Consider the following 21,345-nt stretch of genomic DNA (forward strand, 5'->3'; position numbering starts at 1 on the left):
ATAGCCTCAATCCTCTAGAAATATACTTATATACTTATTCATATCAAATATAATCTCGAGCCTCGCCATGTTGAGATTTGAATTAACAATAATGGTTCTTGAAAACTATGCATAATCTCTACAATTGAGTCATGACAGCGCAGTTTGTAAGCAACTCGACATATCTGTCATTTACTTAACGTGAAGAAAGGGATAAGTTAAGTAAAATCAATATATAGCACTTAGAGAAATGATAAATTGCAAATACGCCTACCCTGCAACCTATCCCAAGGGATCTAAACTTTCTAATCTCAGTAACATTAAACTGAATAGTTCTTTAAAAGAAAAGCCTACCAACAAAAACAGGTACCTTAAACTCTTATGATGTGCTTGAAATGTCAAAGAAGACATCCTTAAAAAAATAGGTCCATTAAACTCTTTTAGTGTGCTTGAATTGAATCAACAATGACGAAAACATTGCACTGCAATAATATAAATTAATAGAAAAGCTATTGACTATGCTTTCTTTTGTAGTGATCTTTGATTAGGTATTCTAGTTATCTCGATAACTTATGATAGACAAACGGAAAGAAAAAAATGGTAGTTGATGAAAGTATATATGCTAAATCTAATTTAAACTGAAAAATTGTAAGTTCCTTAAGGATATATTATTGTGCTATAATTTATATGGCCACAAATCACAAACATGAAGTTTAGAGTTTATTACCTCTTGTCCAATTTGAAGAAAATATTTCATTGATGCAAGGATAGTGTCTATAGCTGGACCCTTAAGTGGCACCCGACCTCCTGAAAATTATAGCAATTTCTAATTATTACATAAACTGCTAGACATAAATGATATGCTACAAATTTCAAAATTTCAAACATTTTCTGCCAAGGTAGAAGGATTATATGTAAGACAAACATGTTACTTGTACCTCTTCGACAGAAAATGTTGCACTCTCTAGTTATTTATCTTTTAACAACTTTGGCTAATTTAGTTTAGGACCTAAGTGTATACATGTTTTCTATTACTATAAATACATTGTGTATGTCTGCTTATAGGATGTCTTATTGTGTTTCCTTGTCTGAATTTATTAGAGAAAGTGATCATTTCAAGTTCATATCTGGTATTGAGGAAGATTTGCAGCCAAAACACCACAATTCCATTCTAGTTCATATTCCTTAAGACTGCAGTGGACCATTGAATACCAAATTGAAGGTTTGAATTAAATATAGTGTATTCTAAACCATTGGACAATTGAATTCTTTCATTTATCTGATCCCAATATATTTTTCAATTTCTTGAAAATCATGTGCTAGTTTTGTTTCTTTCTCTGAGACATGAATGGTCAGCTGAAACTAATAAATTATTTTTTCAAAGGTCACAATAGTTAGCAATCGAGTATTGATCGACACACAGCAAAGTCGAAACATAGCATTATTGCTTTGTTGACAAACCACTTTTGTTTCATACTTATCATTATATAGGAATCTGATTTACATCAATGACTTTTCGAAACTTTTGATGGAGCAATTATAGGTTGTTCACACTAACTTTTCTAGTCTCTTGATTCAAAAAACATGCATAATCAATGTTTCATTGTCTATTTACCTTCATGTCTAAATTGATGATTAAAATTAAAAAAGGGCAAGATGGAAGGAAAAAAAATAAAAAAGACATTAGATAAAATTGGAACAAAGAAACAAATAATCAGATATCGAAGACAAATTCAATTGATTTGAGGCAAACATACCTTTAAAAATCTTTTTCTTCATAGCAATGGTAAACTCAAATTGTAAGTTTTAAGTCAATTTATGTGAGGGGAGAAGTCAAAATTATGATTTGAGGACAAAGTGAATGAAAAATGACGCATTAGGACTGTGGTGATTTGAGGACTAAAACGCTGCAAGGCGGCCAATGAGAGGGAGAAACGTAAGAAGACGTGTTGAGGAGGGCGTTGCTACAACGTGAAGAGGACGACCCATGACGTGAGAAGGTGGAGTGGCGTGAGGGACAATGACGATGTGACCGTGCGAGGAGGGTTAGTTGAAGAAAATAGTTTAGGGTTTCGGAGGCTGTCGACGGCAGATTTAGAAGACGAAGAAGATGATAGAAAGTAAAAAGAGTGAGAGAAGAGGAAAATTGATGTGCGATTCAAATATTTTGGCTGAAATGTATATTTGGAATCAATTTTCAATTAAACACCGAGCATTAAAATTCATAATTATATTAAATGTGAAATCAACCACGGAGCAGAATGCATGAGAAGCAAGTATTCTAGAAGAAAGAGAAAGAGGAATAAGTTTGGCTTTATCATATTTATAGAAGATTATAGATAACCAAAGTCCACCCTAATGAACTTTAACATTTTCAAATTGTACTGCTGGGGCCAAAATATGGGTTGACCAATACTTTTTTTTACATGATATCTATTTTGGAACGTTTGGTTTTTGTCTAGTTATTTTATCATCAACCTCATTAAAAATCGTAGGGACAAATCCAAACAAAATTCTGAATAGAGAAAAAAAAATGTATAGATAGAATGAATGTGACTTCTAATTGCCAAATTTTACGGATCCAAAAACCACAAATGCATCGCATCACTTTCATAATTCTCTGCCACCATATAAAATTATCAATTATATATATCCATAAACTTTACATAATTGGAAGAAAAAAAACTACATTACATAAATAATCCTATAATAAACTACATTACATAATTATAAAAAAGAAACTAAATCATATAGATAATCCTATAACTCCTACAAAAATAAATCCAATGGATATAGGACCTTTGCAATGGGGAACTACACTCAGGTAATATATATATATATCATGATGAGAAGGGATTGAATCAATTTTTTTTACAATTACATGCGATACAGTTTTCATTGCGTATCAATGTGATTTATAATTAATAAAAAAATTTGACATAAATGTGATTTATAATTGACATAAATGTTTACCAAATTAAAATTAAAAAATATGCAATCAATAAATCGTTTTTTACTGATAGCATAAATTAAGGAGTTGAGATATGGTGGAATGCTAGGTCGGTCAACATGTAATAATTGTGAATATTAATACACTAATTATCAAATCAAAGAGAAGAGAGGATTATTGCAAGCATGTCATGTGGTAGTAGAGAAGAATATTAATACACTAATTATCAACATCGCTCTTCCTTGAATTTAAATTACATACTTTTTTCTTCTTTTTTTAGAATTTTCAGACATATTCTAATTAAAACATGCCTTAATTGTAAACCAAAAAATAATTGTTAAAACCGAAAATAATTCATTGGATGAAATTAATTTAATATGATACTTAATTGTTTTGTTTTTGACTAAGTGAGAATTAATTGTTAAATGCACAAGAGAAGAGAATCATCTTTATAATGTCATGTGTACAAATTTCTTTGAAAAAATGGTTCCAAATAATATAATAATAGATTTTAATTTAATTCGTTGTCATCTATTTTTCAATTTAATATGTTTATGATATTCAATTCATTTTTTTCTTTCAATTATATATGATCACCTACAATATCATATTTATATATACTATATATATCATAGTATATTTTTTTATGTCGTATATAATTCTTCACATTAATAATTTGCTAAATCATCTCAATTTTTTGTTACCAATTTTATTTCTCGTTATATACATCACCTCAATTTCAAATATTTTCTTTTAAATATTTCCCTTTTTTATTGGTGATGCCTTTTCTTTTTCTTATTATCGTTATAGTTTTTTTCAAGTAAAATGGGAATAACTTCACTTGAATTCTGTCAATTTTAATTTCATGTCTCAATATTTATGTTTCAGCACACAAAACTCTTTTGAGGTTGGTTTAACATTTAGGGGGGTGTATTCAATTAGGATTTCAATGGATTTTAAAAGACTTTTTTATGATGATAAAATCCTGTGGTATTCAATTAGGATTTTAAAAGACTTTAAAAAAGTCTAGTGGTATTCAATTAGGATTTTAAAAGACTTTAAAAAAGTCTAGTGGTATTCAATCAAGACTCTTTACAACTTACAAAAAGTCTTGTGGTATTCAAAAGTATTCTAATTTCGATGGATTATTTAAAAAATAGGATTTTAATGGATTTTGATGGACTTTTTAATGAATTTTGAGCTACAAAAAGTCTTTCCTCATATCATGAGATTTTGATGGATTCTCATTTTTTTTTTATTTCTTTCACATTTCCTCATGTTTCTATTTCATGTTTCCTGATTATCTCATGTTTTTTATAATCGCTTATATTTTCTCCCTACCTCTCTATCACGTTTCCTCTTCATGGTTGTTCTGTTACCATAGATAGTGTCACGATTCATTATAGGATATAGACATTGAAAATATATACAATAACAACATGTTTCAACAATAGCAACAGAACCTTGTTCGTAATTTTAGATCTAAGGACTAATTTTGATATTGTGCCCATAAAATTAATGTCAAAGACCCAAAAATTGGGATTTTGTTTTTTAACAGCAAAAATATGTATATAACGTATAAGGATTTAGGGGAATAAATTTGGGATAGTTCAAATGATGATATGTGTAAGTAGTATATCTCCTTATTCTAGATGTTCACGATAAGGATTTTTTCTTTTTGCATTTTTTGAGCATGCATATTTTTGTTTATTCATTAATTTTTTTTGAGCATGCATATTTTTGTTTATTTATTGATTTTTTTATTATATTAATGATTGTTGATTTTTTTAAGGAAAAATTTAATTTTCATTGATTGATTCATTATTATTTTAGAAGGAATTTATATCGAATTTATTGACTCATTTAAATCTTAAAAGTCTATAAAGTACTCCAAAATCTCAAAAGTTTGTGTCATAAAGTCTAACAAATTCTTGTGTTAAGAATCTTGATTGAAAAAGTCATTCAAAAAAGTCTTCTAAAATCTCATAAAATCAATACAATCTCACAAAGTCTTTTAAAATCTTCAAGATTTTTTTTGCTAAAATTATCTTGTGAAATCTTAATCCAATACACCCCCCTTAGTGTCAATAGATTTAACTCTTTTTTTATTCAACCGAAGAACATATTATATTAAAATGAAAAACCACTCAACATTAGCACAAAACCTGTTTTATTTTATTAGAAATTAGTAAATAGAAACTGTATATATTATTTTATTCTATTTTTAAAAAAAAAAATACATAATACATAAATTATTTTATTAATTAATATTTAGCAACAAAATGGTTAGTTTAGAGTGCAGTAAACAATATATTATCAATCAAAAGGCTTGATTGTTCATCTTCTCATAACCACTTTTTCCACTAACATCGACGTAAGAAATATTTTTCTACAAAAAATCTAGATTAACAGTATGCCATTATTGTTTTCAATTTTGCGACTCATCCCAAGATGTTCTTGATATTCCTGAAAAAATAGATGAAGAAAAAATCATCAAAAGATTAAAAAAAATAGAAAAAGAAGAAAATAAAAGTAAACACAACAAATATGAGTTAAAAAGAGAAAAGAGTTAGAAAATGAATGAGATGAAATGCTCACACAAAGATCATATTTATAGAGAAAAAAATGGGCATGTGCAATTAAACTCATTAAAAACACATATATTGATTCTTTCTCTAATTTTAAAAAATAATGATTTTTTTAAGGATAACAATTATTTGACTTTTACACACATTAATTCACTATTAATGAAAGGCATATGTATTCCATTTCATTATAAAATATAAAATAATAATAATAAAAATAGTAGAATATAAAAAATAATAATAATTCATTCCAATAAAATAATAATAACAATAATTATAATTTCGAAATTTATTATAAAATATTTTAAAATCTATTATTATTTTAATTTATATTTGAAAAAAAAAAGAACTTTTATAAAAAAACTTGCACGGAAATAATATATTAATTTCGATTTAAAATTATTTTAATTTGAAATAATAATAATAATTTATTTTTTTGTTGACAGAATTTAAATATGAAGATTAATATTTGAATTTGAATGTTTCCTTTTTTTTATATAGAATGTTTCCTTTTTTATTAAACGAAATAATTGCAATTCAGTAACAAAAATAATGACTATTGCTTACTATATACAGCACTTTAGAACAATTCATTTTGTAATAATGAAAAAAATAAAAAGCATTTTATCCAGAAACTTTGGATATTTCTTTTTTTATCCAGAACATATCTTTACAGTTGGCACATATCAATTTTATGAAGGTAATTAATTGCAAGATTAATGGTCATTCTTGCAGATCCCTTGGATAATGATCAAATCAGTTGAGACCTGCAAATGGGTTGGACTGGACAGTTTTTTCTACCTTAATCCATTTTTGTTTATATTGTACTTTGGACAGATTTTTTTTATCATTAATTTTATTAATCACAATTATTAATAGATTTATTAATCCATTATTATATTAATCACAATAAAAATCTTTTTGCTGCGTTGGAATCCATTCATACATGTATCAAACAAAGATAAAATTCAGAGTATATATATTTATTTTTTCGTGACTAAAAATGTATATCACATTAAAAAAAATTAAAAATAATTCTTGACTTAATATGTATATCACATTTGACAAAAATAATTCGTGACAAAAAATGAATATCACATTAAATATATATTTTGATGATATTACCTTAATAGCAGTAACTGATGATACTACCTTAATTTTTTTTTATAAGAATGATACTACCTTAATTAGTTACCTTGTTTGTATTGATTTTAAATAATTGTACATGATTTCCTACCTTGAAAACAAAAACAGAAACTTTCGATATTTCTTTTTTTATCCAGAACACATCTTTTTGAAGGAAATATATCTATATCGTTGGTAAATATAAATCAATATAAAAAAATTATTTATTTTACAGGCATGAATGGTCTCCAAAAAATTCATTAAATATATATATTGAATTTAAAATATAAATCAATATTAAAAATTTATTGACTAAATGTATTGTTTTTTTTTATTATGTTATTGTGTGCAGAAAAATGTGTGAAAGATTAATGACTATTGTTGAGGGTCAGTTGGATGTAGACCGTATAATTATTCGGCCGAAGCAATGAACCATATTGAGACTGTTAATGGACTGAACAGTTCCTGTAACAATGTGCATATGAGCTGGACAACTTTGGACTGATTTGTTGTAGAATATTAGTAGAGTCATTAATTGTAATAACCACATTAAATGTCAAATGCATGAGGAGAGGAGAGAGAAAGATAAATAAGTTTGGCTTTTTACATATTATAGATGTCTCACTACAAACACAACATATAAAAAAATGTCACATGTGGTTTTAAATGCCAAAATTGATCATTAATATGTTACCTTCTAAAAAATAAAAAATAAGTAGGTATATATTAGCAAAACCATATATATATATATATATATATATATATATATATATATATATATATATATATATATATATATATATATATATATATATATATATATATATATATATATATATATAGTGTTGCTAATTTACAACCAACTAAAAATATTAGGGTGTAGATCAGCAATATGCACATTTTCACTTTGAACAATTTTTTTTTGACATTTAGTTATTTTACACTAGAAAATTGAGGGTTGGTTAGGTAAATTTTACTAAATGTTGTACATTCATTTGCTAATTTACACCCACACAATTATAAATATGTACAACCTAAATAAACAACCTATTTAAATCGTTTTTTTCCAATTTGCATAGTTTCTCTTTCAAGAAACTTGTTTGATCCTTTTTTTTTTTAAAATAAACTAGAGCATGAAAAATTCATCGTTTTTGGTTGTAAGGTGAGTAGAGGCAAGAAGCATGTATAAAATAAAGTGCAGTTCACGTGAAGCCAAATAGCATAGACTTACATAATTATTTTTTTTACGCAAGCAAGGCTTACATAAAATTAGAAAATAGTTTATTTTTTAAAAATAAATAAAATTGGATTGTATATATTTTCTCAAGTTGTCTTTTTTTTTTTATTTCGTAGATTGTCTTGTGTTTATTATGGTTGAATATATTTATAATTGTTTTGGTGTAAATTAGCAAATGGGTGCACATCATTTAATAAATTTTACCTAACTAACCCCAAATTTTCTAGTATTAAATAAGTAAATATCAAGGATTTTTTTGTCCAATTAAAAAAGGTGCACATTGCTAATTTACACCTTAATATTTTTAGTTGGTTTTAAATTAGCAACCCCTATATATATATATATAGGAAAAATAACAAGTAAATTATTATAAGTTTGGCCTGACTTTTTTTCCTCTTATTTAGAGCTTATGCAAACAACTTATGCAATTTTTATATATTATTATAAGTTTGTCAATGTAGTTTATGATAAAATAGCTTATAAAATTACAATTTTCACTAGTGTGAACTTATATAATAGCATGAAACTTAATTTATATTGCATAAGCTGTTTGCATAAGCTCTAAAAAAGCTGAGCCAAACGAACCCTAAGAGGGAGGTTGAACCTACCCCTCAAGAAACAAAGTAAAATAAAAGAAAGAAAAAAACAAAGAGAAACGCTAAGGGAATCGTAAAATAGGTAATCTAAAACGAATATAAAAAACAAAAACATCTCGGATAAAGCTTGTGATGAACCAACCGCCAACAGGGGTGTCTCTAGGGGTGGCAAAACGGGTCAGGCCCGCCGGGTCGACCCGTTTGACCCGCCATTTTTGGCGGGCCGGGCTGAGGTTTTCGGCTCGCTACCTTAAGGTGGCCCGCCCCCGCCTAACCCGCCTAAAAAACGGGGCGGGGTGGGGCGGGCGGGTTAGCCCGCGGGCTTTTTAATTTTTTTATAATTTTTTGCTTTAATTGAAAATTGGGCTTGGAATGAAAGCCCAAATCTCAATCCAATGTTCTCTCATATAAAACTTCACTTCCACCGTATGCTCCCTTCTTCCAAAATTAGGTTTCATTCATTTCATCCGCCGTTTTCTCCCTTCTTCCACTTCGCCCCGTGATACTCGATCAATCCACTCCACCGTCGTTCTATTCCATCAAGCCACCGCTTTTGTTTTGTTCTTCTTCCTTCTCCCTTCTGTCACTACGACATCAACTGAAGCATCATATGTTTATGACATAGATGATGATGAAGATAATTGATGAAGTGTTTGTGATGGAGAGCTTTTGAGATTGATTAATTGCTGCTAGTTTTTTATGTTTTGTGTCCCTGAATTTCCTTAACTATGTTGTGGTCTTTGGCTTTTTGGTATTGACATAGTTGTAATTTTTTGAGCCATGTTTTGGTGGAACTGGATGCATCACAGGCTGTTTGCTTGTTTCAAATGAGAATTATCACTTGCTAGTATTTATCCTTTTACCTTATATTGTAATGAATTATTTATTAACTTAGTTGATGTTTCTATTAGTTTAATTAAGGGTAATTGTAAGAAATTACTTATTAACGTTTCTTGTAGTATTTTTTTTAACATCAACTAGGAGGTAAGAATTGTGAAGTTATAATTCAAATAGTTTAAAAAAAAAAAAGTATTTGGCGGGCCGGCCCGCCAACCCGCCAACCCGCCAATAAACGGGCGGGCTTGAGTTGTTGAGCCCGGACACCTAAGTTGCCCCGCCCCGCCCCGCCCCGCTTTTGGGCGGGCTTAAACGGGGCGGGCATGCCCACTTTGCCACCCCTAGGTGTCTCCATCTTTTTGGAGGCCATGTGGAATTATTAAAAATAGGCCCTAATAAAAAAAAATTAAAATAATTGTCATCGATTTAAATTAAAAATAACATCAATAACACTAAAAATTAATCATTTTTTCACTAATATATAAAAAGTTAAATGAACAAGACTATCTCTATCACACGCCTCTCCATTTGATAAAACATTGACGAAGAAAACTTCAGGGACTAAAATGTGTTAAAAGAATCTTTAGGGACTAAAATAAAAATTCTGGGAAACTATAGGGACCAAAAACATATTTAACCCTTATTTCTATTATGGAACCTAGTACACAGTCTTATAAGTTCATAATGCAGTTCATCTTATTTGCCTAAATTAACATTATACAAAAAAACTTTATAATAGTTTGCACAAAATTATTAGAAAATATCAAACAAGCAACATGAACAAGATTTTATTTTTTTTACATTGGAGCCAATGAGGTTTAAACCTATGATCTCATGCATTCTATCCAAACCGCTCACCAGTAAACCAAATCCATTGGCTTAAAAAACAAGAAATTTTTATTACCAGTGTACTGCAGCATGATTGGTGTTGACTTTATGAAAATAAGATATGAACAAAATATTACAAGGTTGCTAAATACACCCCTCCCCATAAAAAATATGCAGCAGCTGCATCTTTTAGCAGAAATTTTGCTTCAAGGGTTCTATGAAGAACTATTGAACTCACTGTATAGAATGCAGCACTCCAATCAAGAAGAAAGAATTACTTTGTCATTGAGATTCCTTTCTCAGTGCCATTTGTGATGCTTGATATCAGGGTAAAGTCCCAAAACATGTTCAGGCATGAAATCGTGGCGCGTCAGAATCCCGACAATTGGAGGTCTCTGCAATGTTAGAGATTTATCAGCAAATATTGCACCAAATGAAGCAATAGAAGTTGTACAACTGTTAGATCTAATTTCGAATCATAAAATAATGCAGGAAAAGACGAATCCGATTCCTCTAAAGTGAGCAATTCACTTTAGAATGTAAAGTGAGTAATCTTAGCCTTTGATTAACAAATCAAAGATAGATATTATAGGTACACCATAACAAATCAGGGGTTGCTAAAATAACAACTTTTGATTTTCTGACTTTACACATTATTTACTTTAGAGGATCCAAATCCGGAAAGGACATATAAATGTGATGTATTTACATGTCAGAGCAAATTTAACTCCCGTAAAGTGAGTAATTCACTCAAGAGACGAATAAAGATTTTCAATCATTCATGAGATAATCAAGTAAGTATAGTTTGTGATGCACATGCATCAAACATTATATCTTGATTTTCTCATCAGTGGTAGAGATTCCTTACTTTTCTCAAATTCTCTCTCAAGTTAGATGTTAAATTGAAAAGGCAACACAAATATTTGGTTAACTAACTTTAGAGAAGAAAGTATGACATTTGAATACTCGACGAGAAAATTACTGAAGTATATATTTAAATAAACCTATTATTTGGTATGCATGTGTATGTAATATCGACCAGTATTATGTATGTGCATGAAATATCATACCCCTTGGCTCTTCGGAACAACACACATGTGCCTGAGTCCATGTTGGCGGAAAATAATAGCAGCTTTAGCAAGTGACATTGTCTCAACCACAGTGTGCGGAGATGTATTAGTTATCGGATGTAGATCAACATACATATCCAAATCTTCATCTTGGATATCTAAGTCCTCTAGTTTAACTCCCTTTCCGGATCCTGCCTTTCCAAAATCCAACACAGAAATATTTTCTAAGATACTCTGATCCGCATAAACCCTCTCACTTGTAAAATTTTTCGCCTTTAGTAAAACTAGTAAATAAGACCTCAGTACGAGTCCACACAACTCTGGTGCATCCACGAAAGGCGGTTCATCAATGACCGGAAATCCGTTGTGCCCTGTAGTATTCAAAACATGTAAGATATTCCCGACCTTTTCGATGCCAGAAAAGGCCATTAATGGACCTGAGACAACATCACGCGTAGCTATGTTTCTCATGTAAGGTTCGGCATGTGCTTCCAAATAAGGAAGTCCTTTGATTTTCAATATTTGATCATAGACACCTTTGTTGAAAATATCAGCCACAGATTTCGAGATTAATAAGACCAACATCACAAGTGGAAGTAAATATAGATCATTAGTGAGTTCAAGTAATATAACACAGATTGAGACTGTCATTCTCATGGTTCCACCGAGGAAAGAGGCAGCTCCTAGGAGAGAAAAGAGTCCTCGATCGAGTTGGGTGATTGGTTCAAAGAGTCTACTGAGAACACGACCGTAAGCAGCTCCGGCAAGTATCACAGGAATGAAAAGTCCAGATGGAACAGCAATACCATAAGTGAGTATTCCAAGAAAGTAAACGGCAGCAAAGAAGATAAATAAACTTGACATATGAAACTCTTTGTTTATCTTCGGACTGAATAGATTACGAATAGCATCGTCATTGGTGTTTAGAAAGAGGGAAGCGAGATCGTTGTAGTAGCCTGGTGGACATTGAAAGCTTTTGTATTCTCCAGACTCGTCAATAGAGGGACAAGTCACCGTCGAATCGGAAGGACAAGGGATACAGGTTGCAATCCATGGTAAGAAATAATAGCAGCATGATGTCAAAAGAGAAATTGCAACAGCAAGAGAGATTTTGAAAAATGGACCTTTTCTGCAACAAGAATAAAAAGAAAGAACTATTAGTTATGTTCGTAGTACACTATATTAGACTACAAACCTATTTAGATTGACTGATTTGAACTTATGAAAACAACTTATGACATGTCTATAAGCTGCTTTGAGCTTATTTCCACAAGCTCTCCAGGATAGCTTATGAAAATAGCTTATAGCTTACATGAAAAACAATTTGTCTTTATTTTATATTTAATTATAGAAATAGCTTATACATAGACATGTTTCAAAAAAAGAAAAAGCTTATACATAAACACTTATATGATAAGCGTGTATTTATAAGCGCTTAATTAAGCTGTTTATCTAAACAGGGCCACATGGTGATCAGAAAAAAGCAAGTAAATTGGAAAAGAAATATTCAATTTAAATGTGAGGACATACTCATTGATGATGCTATACGTACGAACGACCTTATCGACAAGGAAATTATATATGCTTCCAAGAATACCGGCAATAGTTCCCAAGACTATTACCGCCAATATGTCACCAGCACTATATGATACTTGGGCTGAACCAACATCATACAATATAAGACCGCCTTCACCAAATAGTCCACATTTTCCCGTTGAACAAAACTGAATTCCAGCTCTTAAAACAATAGCAACTACTGCTGTAGTAAAAAATGTTCTCCAAAGAAGAGCACTCCTCCACCTACATATATGCGCCGTAAAAAGAATGAATTATTTAGATAAAAGGATTTCATTCATATACACTTAGATTTCGTATAATTTTTGTCAATTGTAATTGTCTGATGATTAAAAACATTTCACTTTAATCATAACGATTTCTAAAGTACACATATGATTGGTTGTGATTTGTTGATAGTGTAAAGCTTTTTACAGAGACAATGTATCTAAATTAAACTCTTTCTAAAATGGCAACAACAAAAGAAAGCTTTTTCATACTTATTAGAACCAATATTCTATATCTAGTCATGCAGTTAATATCACAGACTAAAACCAGAATGTAGAAAAATACAGAAATATCAATTTTAAAAGATACCACAAAGTAGAGAGAGAGAGAGAGAGAGAGAGAGAGAGAGAGAGATTAATTTTAGCATAAATAGATACCAAGAAGCTGCCTCTTCAAGGGCAAAGAGGACACCGCCTACTGGAGATCGAAAGGCGGCAGCAACACCAGCAGCTGCCCCACAAGTAATCATGTCTCGCCGGTCTCTATCATTTTTGAAATGCCTAAGCCAACTGAAAGTCAAACCATACTTTCGAGATCCGCCCTGTCCCAAAAATGAAGCTATGCATGCTCCTGTATGAACCATAGGTCCTTCTTTTCCCACTACAAATCCAGCTGACACTCCAAGGATCGAACCAACAATCTGACATGGTTCAAATCATAGGTTTAATATAAATCGTTTTGACATAATATACAATGTCACATTTTTCATGAGCTATATACGATTTGATATTTGATCAACATAAGTGACTACTTGTATTATTTGAATGAAATCCTAACAATATTTTCAACATCTCTGTAGAATAAGAGGAGGTAAACTTGCTTCTACTACTGTAGTACGTATTATTCACCTTGACAAAAAGGGTGTTTGGAGCCAGAATAGAGTGAGCATCAATGCCATTGAGATACGCTTTAACCTCCGGAATGCCAGAGCCGGCTGCTGATGGCGCAATGAAAGCACAGAGTGCTGCAGCCGCTGCTCCTAAAACCATATTCAGACCAGCATATGCTAGAAAAGCCTCAAGAAATCTGCACTACAGCTACAATTCTATGAGAATATATGAACAATAATCGGAACATTGTGGTTCCATTTGAATTTAAGAGAGATTTGAACTTAATTTTCTAAATTTACAGAATATATTGTACATTGTGCTGCTGCTTAAGAGGAAAAACTTTAGTTGTTGTTATTACTGTTTTATAGAATATATTTGCATTATATCAATATATAGACATCAATACCTATTTATAGGGATACATGACTTCTAATCTTAAATAAATTGGGAAATCAAGAAACAAATAATAGTTTTCAAGATACTCTAATATTTTTTTTGGTTCTCACAAGTTCCCTCTACAGGAGGTAATTCCATTCGAGGCAAGGTAGATCGAGCACTACATATGAGCAGGTTCACCATGCTGTAGGAGAATAGCCTCATCCGCCAAATCAAACACCAGTTAGTCTAAGATACTCTAATATAATATAAAGGTATTATAAGATATTTTTTTGGTGCTAGTCGAGTATCTTTTATGCTCAATTGCGAAGGCTAATCCCTCGAGCCTTGTAGGACCCAAATGGGCGACCAACTCTCCCCAAGAGTTTTAACGATTCTGCATACCGAATATTGGGATTGAAGCCAAGAGACTTGTGTCATCTCATCTAAGCGATATTTATTCTAATAGATATATCTGTCTTACAAATCTATCCAAATAAAAAACATTACAACAATTACATAAGTATTATTTTTATATTAACAAAAGTACACATCTTTAATACAAAATAAGTTATTGAGAAGATAAAGTACTGAATGAATATCGATATGTCATTAGAAGAAAGCTCACCTTTGTTTAGACATGAGACTGGTTGTGAGAAGCAGCTTGAAACCGGCTATGTTCTCAACAGAAATATTATTGAAAAGACCAACAAGTCCAGTTCCTACTCCAATAAGAAGAGCAAATACCCATTTAAGTACCACATATTGGAATATCTGAACCTTCTTCCTGGACCTCCAGTCCTGGTTAAACATTTCATTATCAAAAATCCTGAAAAATTACAGAATAAGTATACTTGCATCAAAAATCCTGAATGTTGGTATTATCGAGTATGGCTCATATTTTCTGATAAGTGGACAGCTAAAATAGAAAGCTACAATAGCCACTCTGCGATTGAAGACTTAAGCACAATTGGCCGAACTCTGTGACCAATCATTGCATTCTTGTGTGTTTAATTATCTGTTTTCTTTAGAGCCGGAATCACTATTCTAAAAAATATCATACAATCACAAAAACACAAACCCTTTCCATCAAGTTATAGGCATAATTATTTAGAATTAAAAACCAATAAAATACAGAAACAAAACGTAAATAACATGACGACGAAATCCTCTTCACACAATTTCTTGCAACAATATAGTTGAATTTATCAAGCATCATGTTTGCAATAATAATATGATATATTATATAAAATGAATTGCATGTTGCTTACTCATAGTCAAGGCTTTCGATAGGGCAAAGGTTGGATCCAACTATAGCAATCTGAGAGGTAGTGTTAATCCTCTTCACAAGAAGTGGTTCTTCATATGTCATGTTCCTTTCAGAATACTGCGCCCAATACCTTCCAATTTCCTCATCATTGCCATTCAAGCTACCATCGTTTTCGATGTCAGGAACATCCTCACCATTGTTTAAATTTTCTTCTTTATCCATCTTCTCAGGAACTTCACTTGATGATTTCTCAAAAATCTAATTTACAACAAATGTATCAATCAGAAACAGTAACCGAACCACATCCTAAACATCTATCAACTATGAAGCATTCACACAAACACGGATACCGGACAGGACACTGAAAGTATGACACACCGACACTAGTAATAATTTGAAAAAAAATTGAATTATTGAATGTGTTGGTGTCGTGTCTGATATTGACACGTGTCAGACACCACATACGCCTTCAATCTGAATTGTCGGTACTACATAGGTTATCATGGAGTATACTTCAAGCCACTGTTATTCTAGAAATTGTTGAAACAGCTTACAAATTGAAAATGAACTAAGTACTACATATGGATTCTGAGATGGATTCCTGCTTAAATAATATAACATGAGAAAAATATTAGCTCACTATAGGACTAGAAAAATCACATCAAACCATGGCAGTTAGTAGCAAAGATTTTAAAAAATGGTTCGGAACTGTAAAAGTGACTGTGATGTGGAGGTTTCTTATTTATATTTCTAAAACCGCCGCATCAGCCTGCAATTGAAGCTGCATCAATAGTATTTGTTGAGAATCCCACCTCGGTTGTGATATGGCCTGGAAATGTCTATAAGAAGACAAATTCTATCGGTATTAAACCACAATTTTTCGCAATATCAAGATCATTGTGGCCGCATTATAAGTATTTAAAACCTTTGATTAGCCAATTACAGCAGCATATCAATGAAGAACATGATAAATAACAACATTGAAAAGTGCAAGAAACAAGGTGGACCATACATTATCAACCAATTGGTGTAAAATCAAACCCATTTGTGACTTCAATCCAAACTAAAACTGTTATATCACTTCAGCAATTAAAATTTTCATCAAAAGAAATCATAAAAAACCAAAATTTCTTAACAAAGATTAGTTCAACAAATCTTTTATGTACCAAAACACATAAAAATTAATGTCAAAAAAAAAATTAAAAAAAATTAAAAGATATACATACAGTCATTGAAAATTGCAGCTTTTGAACTTGAACTCAAAATCTTCAAAGCTTTACTTTGCAATAACCAATAATAATGCTTCTGAAGTGTTCCAATTCATAAGATCACAAAAAGATTAAAGTTATATCATCACTTTGCACAAAGTCAAAAAACTCTCTATAGTTTGATGAAACATGTGTGATACAACAATCTTAAACAGTTCACTAGGACAACGTTTCTCTCTCTGTCTCACATGGAACAGCTACCACAAAATTTGACTAATTTAAGGAAAAATAAATAAGTTTTTTTTTTTGTTTGGAAAATTGAATAAATTGGTTTTAAATGTCCACAATACAAGGAAAAATGATAGGACTATTATTGAATACCTGAAGATAGATTTGGAATTTTCACTTTCAGGTTGTTCTTATCCTAAATTTGATTCGTTTGAGTATATAAATAAGGAAACGGGTCTTAACATGTTCTAAGTTCAAAATTGCAATGTTACTAATAATTATGAGGGGCAATGAAAGGAATACCAAAAATACAAAGATTGATCGTTCAATCTCACAGTTTACAGTAAGAAATTTTAATAAGTTTAATAAAAAAAAATTAATAAAAAGTAATTTTTTTTGACAGATTAACACATTGGATTTAAATGATTAACGAGCTTTTTTAGAATAGATTGTTCGAGAACTCTGAATTATTGAGTCATTTTTTCTTAAGAACCAAAGAAGGTTTATTTATACCAAGAAAAAAAAATGATTTATGGTGTCAAATGTTTTTTATATTTATTTTTGAAATGTTTATTAGAAAATAAAAAATAAGACAGACATAGAGGCAGTTTGTTAAAAAAAAATTAAATAGAAAAGAATAAATTTTTGGACCAAACTTATGTACAGTTCCATATACACAGTTTTTACTGTGCTAGATAGATGGAGGAAGTTATTTTTATTTAAAAATATTTTTCTTTTTTTTTTTAATTAAAAAATATAAATAACTACCTTTTTGTGAGAGGAACCGGAAAAACAGCCTCTAAAGAAATGCATATAAGTTTTGTCCTAAATTTTTTAAGAAAATAAGAATAAACACACGTATCACATGATGTTAGCATTTTGACGTTCAAAGCAAAACGTTAAGAATTTGAAGAGTATATTTTTGACAATAATTTCAATTATTTACTTAGTTGGAGACAAGTATGCTTGAGAGATTTCCTTAAAAAAAAAAGTATGTTTGAGAGAGGAGTTTCGAGGGTTGGGGTTAGGCAGATGACGAAGTTTAACACTGCTTTGTTAAGAAAATGGTGTTGGCGGATGCTAGTAGATAAAATGGGTTTATGGTATTGGGTGTTGGTTGCTTGGTACGAAGAGGAGGCAGGGAGGTTGATGGTCGGCGGGCAGAGAGGTTCTTCGTGGTGAAAGGAGATAGCGCGGATTCGGGATGGTGTGAGTGTTGCGGGAGAGAGGGGGTGGTTTGAGAACGATACTGAGAGGAGGATTGGCAACGGAGCAGAGATTTTGTTTTGGACGGATTTGTGGTTAGGTGGAGTTTCCTTGAGCGTAAGGTACAAGTACATGTTCGACTTGTCTCTTAATAAGTCGAGTACGGTTGTGGTAATGAGATACTTAGGGTGGAAAGAGGGTGGGGCGGCGTGGTCGTGGCGTCGTCGGTTGCGGGAGTAAGGGGAAGAGATGTTAGGGGAGTGTCGAAGGCTTCTTTCTGACATTGTCTTGAAGCCTATTGTCGCAGATCACTGGTTGTGGAGACACGACCCAGGCGGCGGCTATACAGTGCGAAGCGCGTATCTTTTGCTCACTTCTAGGGACGTTCCAAATGCGGAAGTTTCAACGGACTTAATATGGCACAAACAGGTACCCCTAAAGGTCTTGGTGTTGGTTTGACGGTTACTTTGGAATAGGTTACCAACTAAAGACAATTTGGTGCGGCGCAACATTCTTAATCCTGACTCTCAGATGTGCGCGACCGGTTGCGAGGGTGTGGAAACAGCGGCAGCGCATCATTTGTTTCTTTCCTACCCAATTTTTGCACCCTTGTGGAGCTTGATCAAAACATGGGTTGGTGTATCCTCGGTTGATCCGTTTTTGTTACAGGACCATGGCATGTGAGTCCGCCACTCATTCTTGCAGCTTCCCTGGTTTTGTAGCATTTGAGTGGTGTGGCATGAACGAAACAACATAGTTTTTAAGATTAAGGTTTCAACCGTCCATCAACTATTAGATAAGGTCAAATCACATTCACTTTGATGGATGAAAGTCTGGAATGTAAATCTCCATTTAAATTCTCACATGTGGTGGTCGAGTCCCTTCGTTTGTCTGAGCATCGATTAGTCTGTGTCTTGACCTATTGCTTTTTGTAACTGTTGATGTCTTGTCTGGCACACCTTGTGTCAGCCAGGACTTGTTATTATTTATATAATTCATTTTAGTTTCTTCCAAAAAAAAAATAATTGTATCTATAATTTTTCGGTTGTTACACAAATTTTATTTTATACAATGAAATAGTTCATTTTAATATTATATATTGATTGTATTATAAAATATATATATATATATATATACCGATTGTGACTCCTATAATCTAAAATTGTATTTATCAAAATAAGATTAAATTAAGAGTTCAGTTTAATAGTTATATATATTTATAAATTAAATTTTGTCCATTTTAAGGAAAATAATGAATACGGGGAGGCACCCAATGAAAGCTTAATGAAAATAATTATATTTATCAAAAATTTTATTAAAAAAAATGTATACATATAGTATATGCTTTAAAAAATAATTCTAAGAAACGAAATATTCAAACATATAGTTCAAAAACATGATCTTTTTTCCCAAAAGAGGAGTAGCAAAGTGCTACTGCCTCAAAAATTATAGAACGTAAAAAGAGAGAATAACAAAAAAGGATGTGGACTAGACCAAAACATCCTTAAGTACGAGATATTCTAAAATTAGGATTACCCAATCTATTATCGGCAAAAAAACTACTAATTTGCTTAGGGAGCTCATTCCATATAGTTAACATATCAATGGAGAGGCCAATGTTAGCTAAACCATATGCACATTGGTTACCTTCCTATACACATGGGAAACCACAAAGTTCATGCTTTTAGTGATTCTGATACAATTCCTCCATCTGTTACTTAGCTCCTAAGGAACTAAAACAGAAGATTTAAAAGTCATGACAACAAGGGTAGAATCTGACTCAAGCCAAAGATTTTTCCAATTCCTGCAATTAATTATCTCGATAGCTCTCATAGCACCACAAAGCTTCGCCATGAAAGCTGATTTCATACCAGTATTTTCAGCAAAACAACATAAAAAATCTGTAGTGTGGTTTCTAAAAATGCCACCACAAGATGAGGTAATAGAGTTAGAGGCCCCATCTGTATTACACTTCATCCAAAGCTCCAATGGTGGTTGCCAGAAGACCTCTTTAATAACAGTAGGCTTGGGAGGATGTAAATTAACATTTAAACTTTTGAGAATCCTGAATTCGGTCATAGATGAAAAGGCAACACAAGGAGAAGAGTTACCTGCGAGAGAAGTGTTAAACAGAGAAATTTTGACATAGTCGATAAATGTTTTTTAACAATCAATGATATAATTCTTAAAAAAAAATGATAATTGTTAGTTTGTCAAATTAATATTTTTTTGTCTGAAATTGAAATCAAAACCTCTAAAAGAAAATTATATATTGGCTCAAGCCTTGAGTCACTATTATTAAAGAGGAAAAAAAATGAGTTCAACTCATGCCGGTAGTTGATTTGATCTATAAGTACTTATAAATATATTTTTTCAAATCTTCAAACTTAAACGATCATAATAATTTCCTGCTACCATTTTTTAAGTGAGAGTCTACCATTGACTATTTATGGAAAACAAATAAAAAATCCTACTAAAAAATAGAATAATATGAGAATTACTATTTTTTATTACATCGAAACCGATTAAGTTTGAACGTAAGATCGAACTCATGAATATTGTTCAAACCCCTTACTAATGTTTAGAATTTTTAGTCAGTTGTGACTTGTGGGGTGACCTAAATATATGTTTGTAGAATTGAATTAAGTCAAACTCTCAAGTCTAAGATAGAATAGAGTCTTCTCCACAGTCTGCTAGATCGTCCCCTATTAAATTTCTGACCGAGTCATCGACCATTTATATTTGGGCATCAAACTCGATACTTAGAAAAATAATTTTAACGGAAAAACGATGGAGTATTAAGTTATACTTTTTGGCATGAAAATGGAGATTGGTGGCACGATGTCACGTTTAATATCCAACTAACAGTTGTACAAAGATAAGTTGTTCCCTACACGCAACACACTCACCGGGTTCTTACTTTTCCTGATTTTTCATGTGACACTTGATGCTGAAAGAGACCTTTGCTTAATTTCATTAATTAATTCAGAAACCATATCATGAATAAATAATTTATGATCTCATGGAATGGAAGGAAGACGCATCCACGAATTCAGGATCATATTTTTTTTATTAAACAACAATGAATTCTTTGTTATATCATATACTTCTTCGGTCTCAAAATAATTGTCTTTAAAGATTTTTAAACACAAATTAAAAAAAGGAATAAAGTACCATGT

General features: G+C 31.3%; 1 protein-coding gene across 3 annotated transcripts; it reads right to left on the reverse strand.

Moving 5' to 3' along the window:
- Positions 1 to 10,086: 10,086 nt before the first annotated feature.
- Positions 10,087 to 17,267, reverse strand: LOC123911060 (chloride channel protein CLC-c-like). Of its 3 annotated transcripts, XM_045962391.1 has the most exons (9): positions 17,114 to 17,237; positions 16,751 to 16,829; positions 15,526 to 15,782; positions 14,883 to 15,083; positions 13,898 to 14,075; positions 13,427 to 13,689; positions 12,738 to 13,007; positions 11,208 to 12,336; positions 10,087 to 10,532 (listed from the first exon to the last, which is right to left on the reverse strand). In XM_045962391.1, exons 2-9 carry the CDS (start codon positions 16,754 to 16,756, stop codon positions 10,437 to 10,439), a joined length of 2,400 nt encoding a protein of 799 aa, XP_045818347.1. In that variant the 5' UTR covers positions 16,757 to 16,829; positions 17,114 to 17,237; the 3' UTR covers positions 10,087 to 10,436. The 3 variants fall into 3 exon arrangements, with proteins under 3 accessions (XP_045818347.1, XP_045818346.1, XP_045818348.1); XM_045962390.1 differs by having other exon boundaries at positions 16,751 to 17,267; XM_045962392.1 differs by lacking the exon at positions 16,751 to 16,829 and having other exon boundaries at positions 17,114 to 17,205.
- Positions 17,268 to 21,345: the final 4,078 nt, after the last annotated feature.

The sequence above is a fragment of the Trifolium pratense genome, linkage group LG2 (assembly GCF_020283565.1).
Source record: "Trifolium pratense cultivar HEN17-A07 linkage group LG2, ARS_RC_1.1, whole genome shotgun sequence".
Classification (NCBI taxonomy): domain Eukaryota; kingdom Viridiplantae; phylum Streptophyta; class Magnoliopsida; order Fabales; family Fabaceae; genus Trifolium; species Trifolium pratense.

What these genes read in the sequence shown, in the direction of transcription:
- LOC123911060 (XM_045962390.1), bottom strand. An exon ending in CAAACACCCTTTTTGTCAAG is followed by an intron (nt 13,690 to 13,897) that starts GTGAATAATACG and finishes GAACCATGTCAG; the next exon opens with ATTGTTGGTTCGATCCTTGG. An exon ending in ACGTATAGCATCATCAATGA is followed by an intron (nt 12,337 to 12,737) that starts GTATGTCCTCAC and finishes TTCTTGTTGCAG; the next exon opens with AAAAGGTCCATTTTTCAAAA.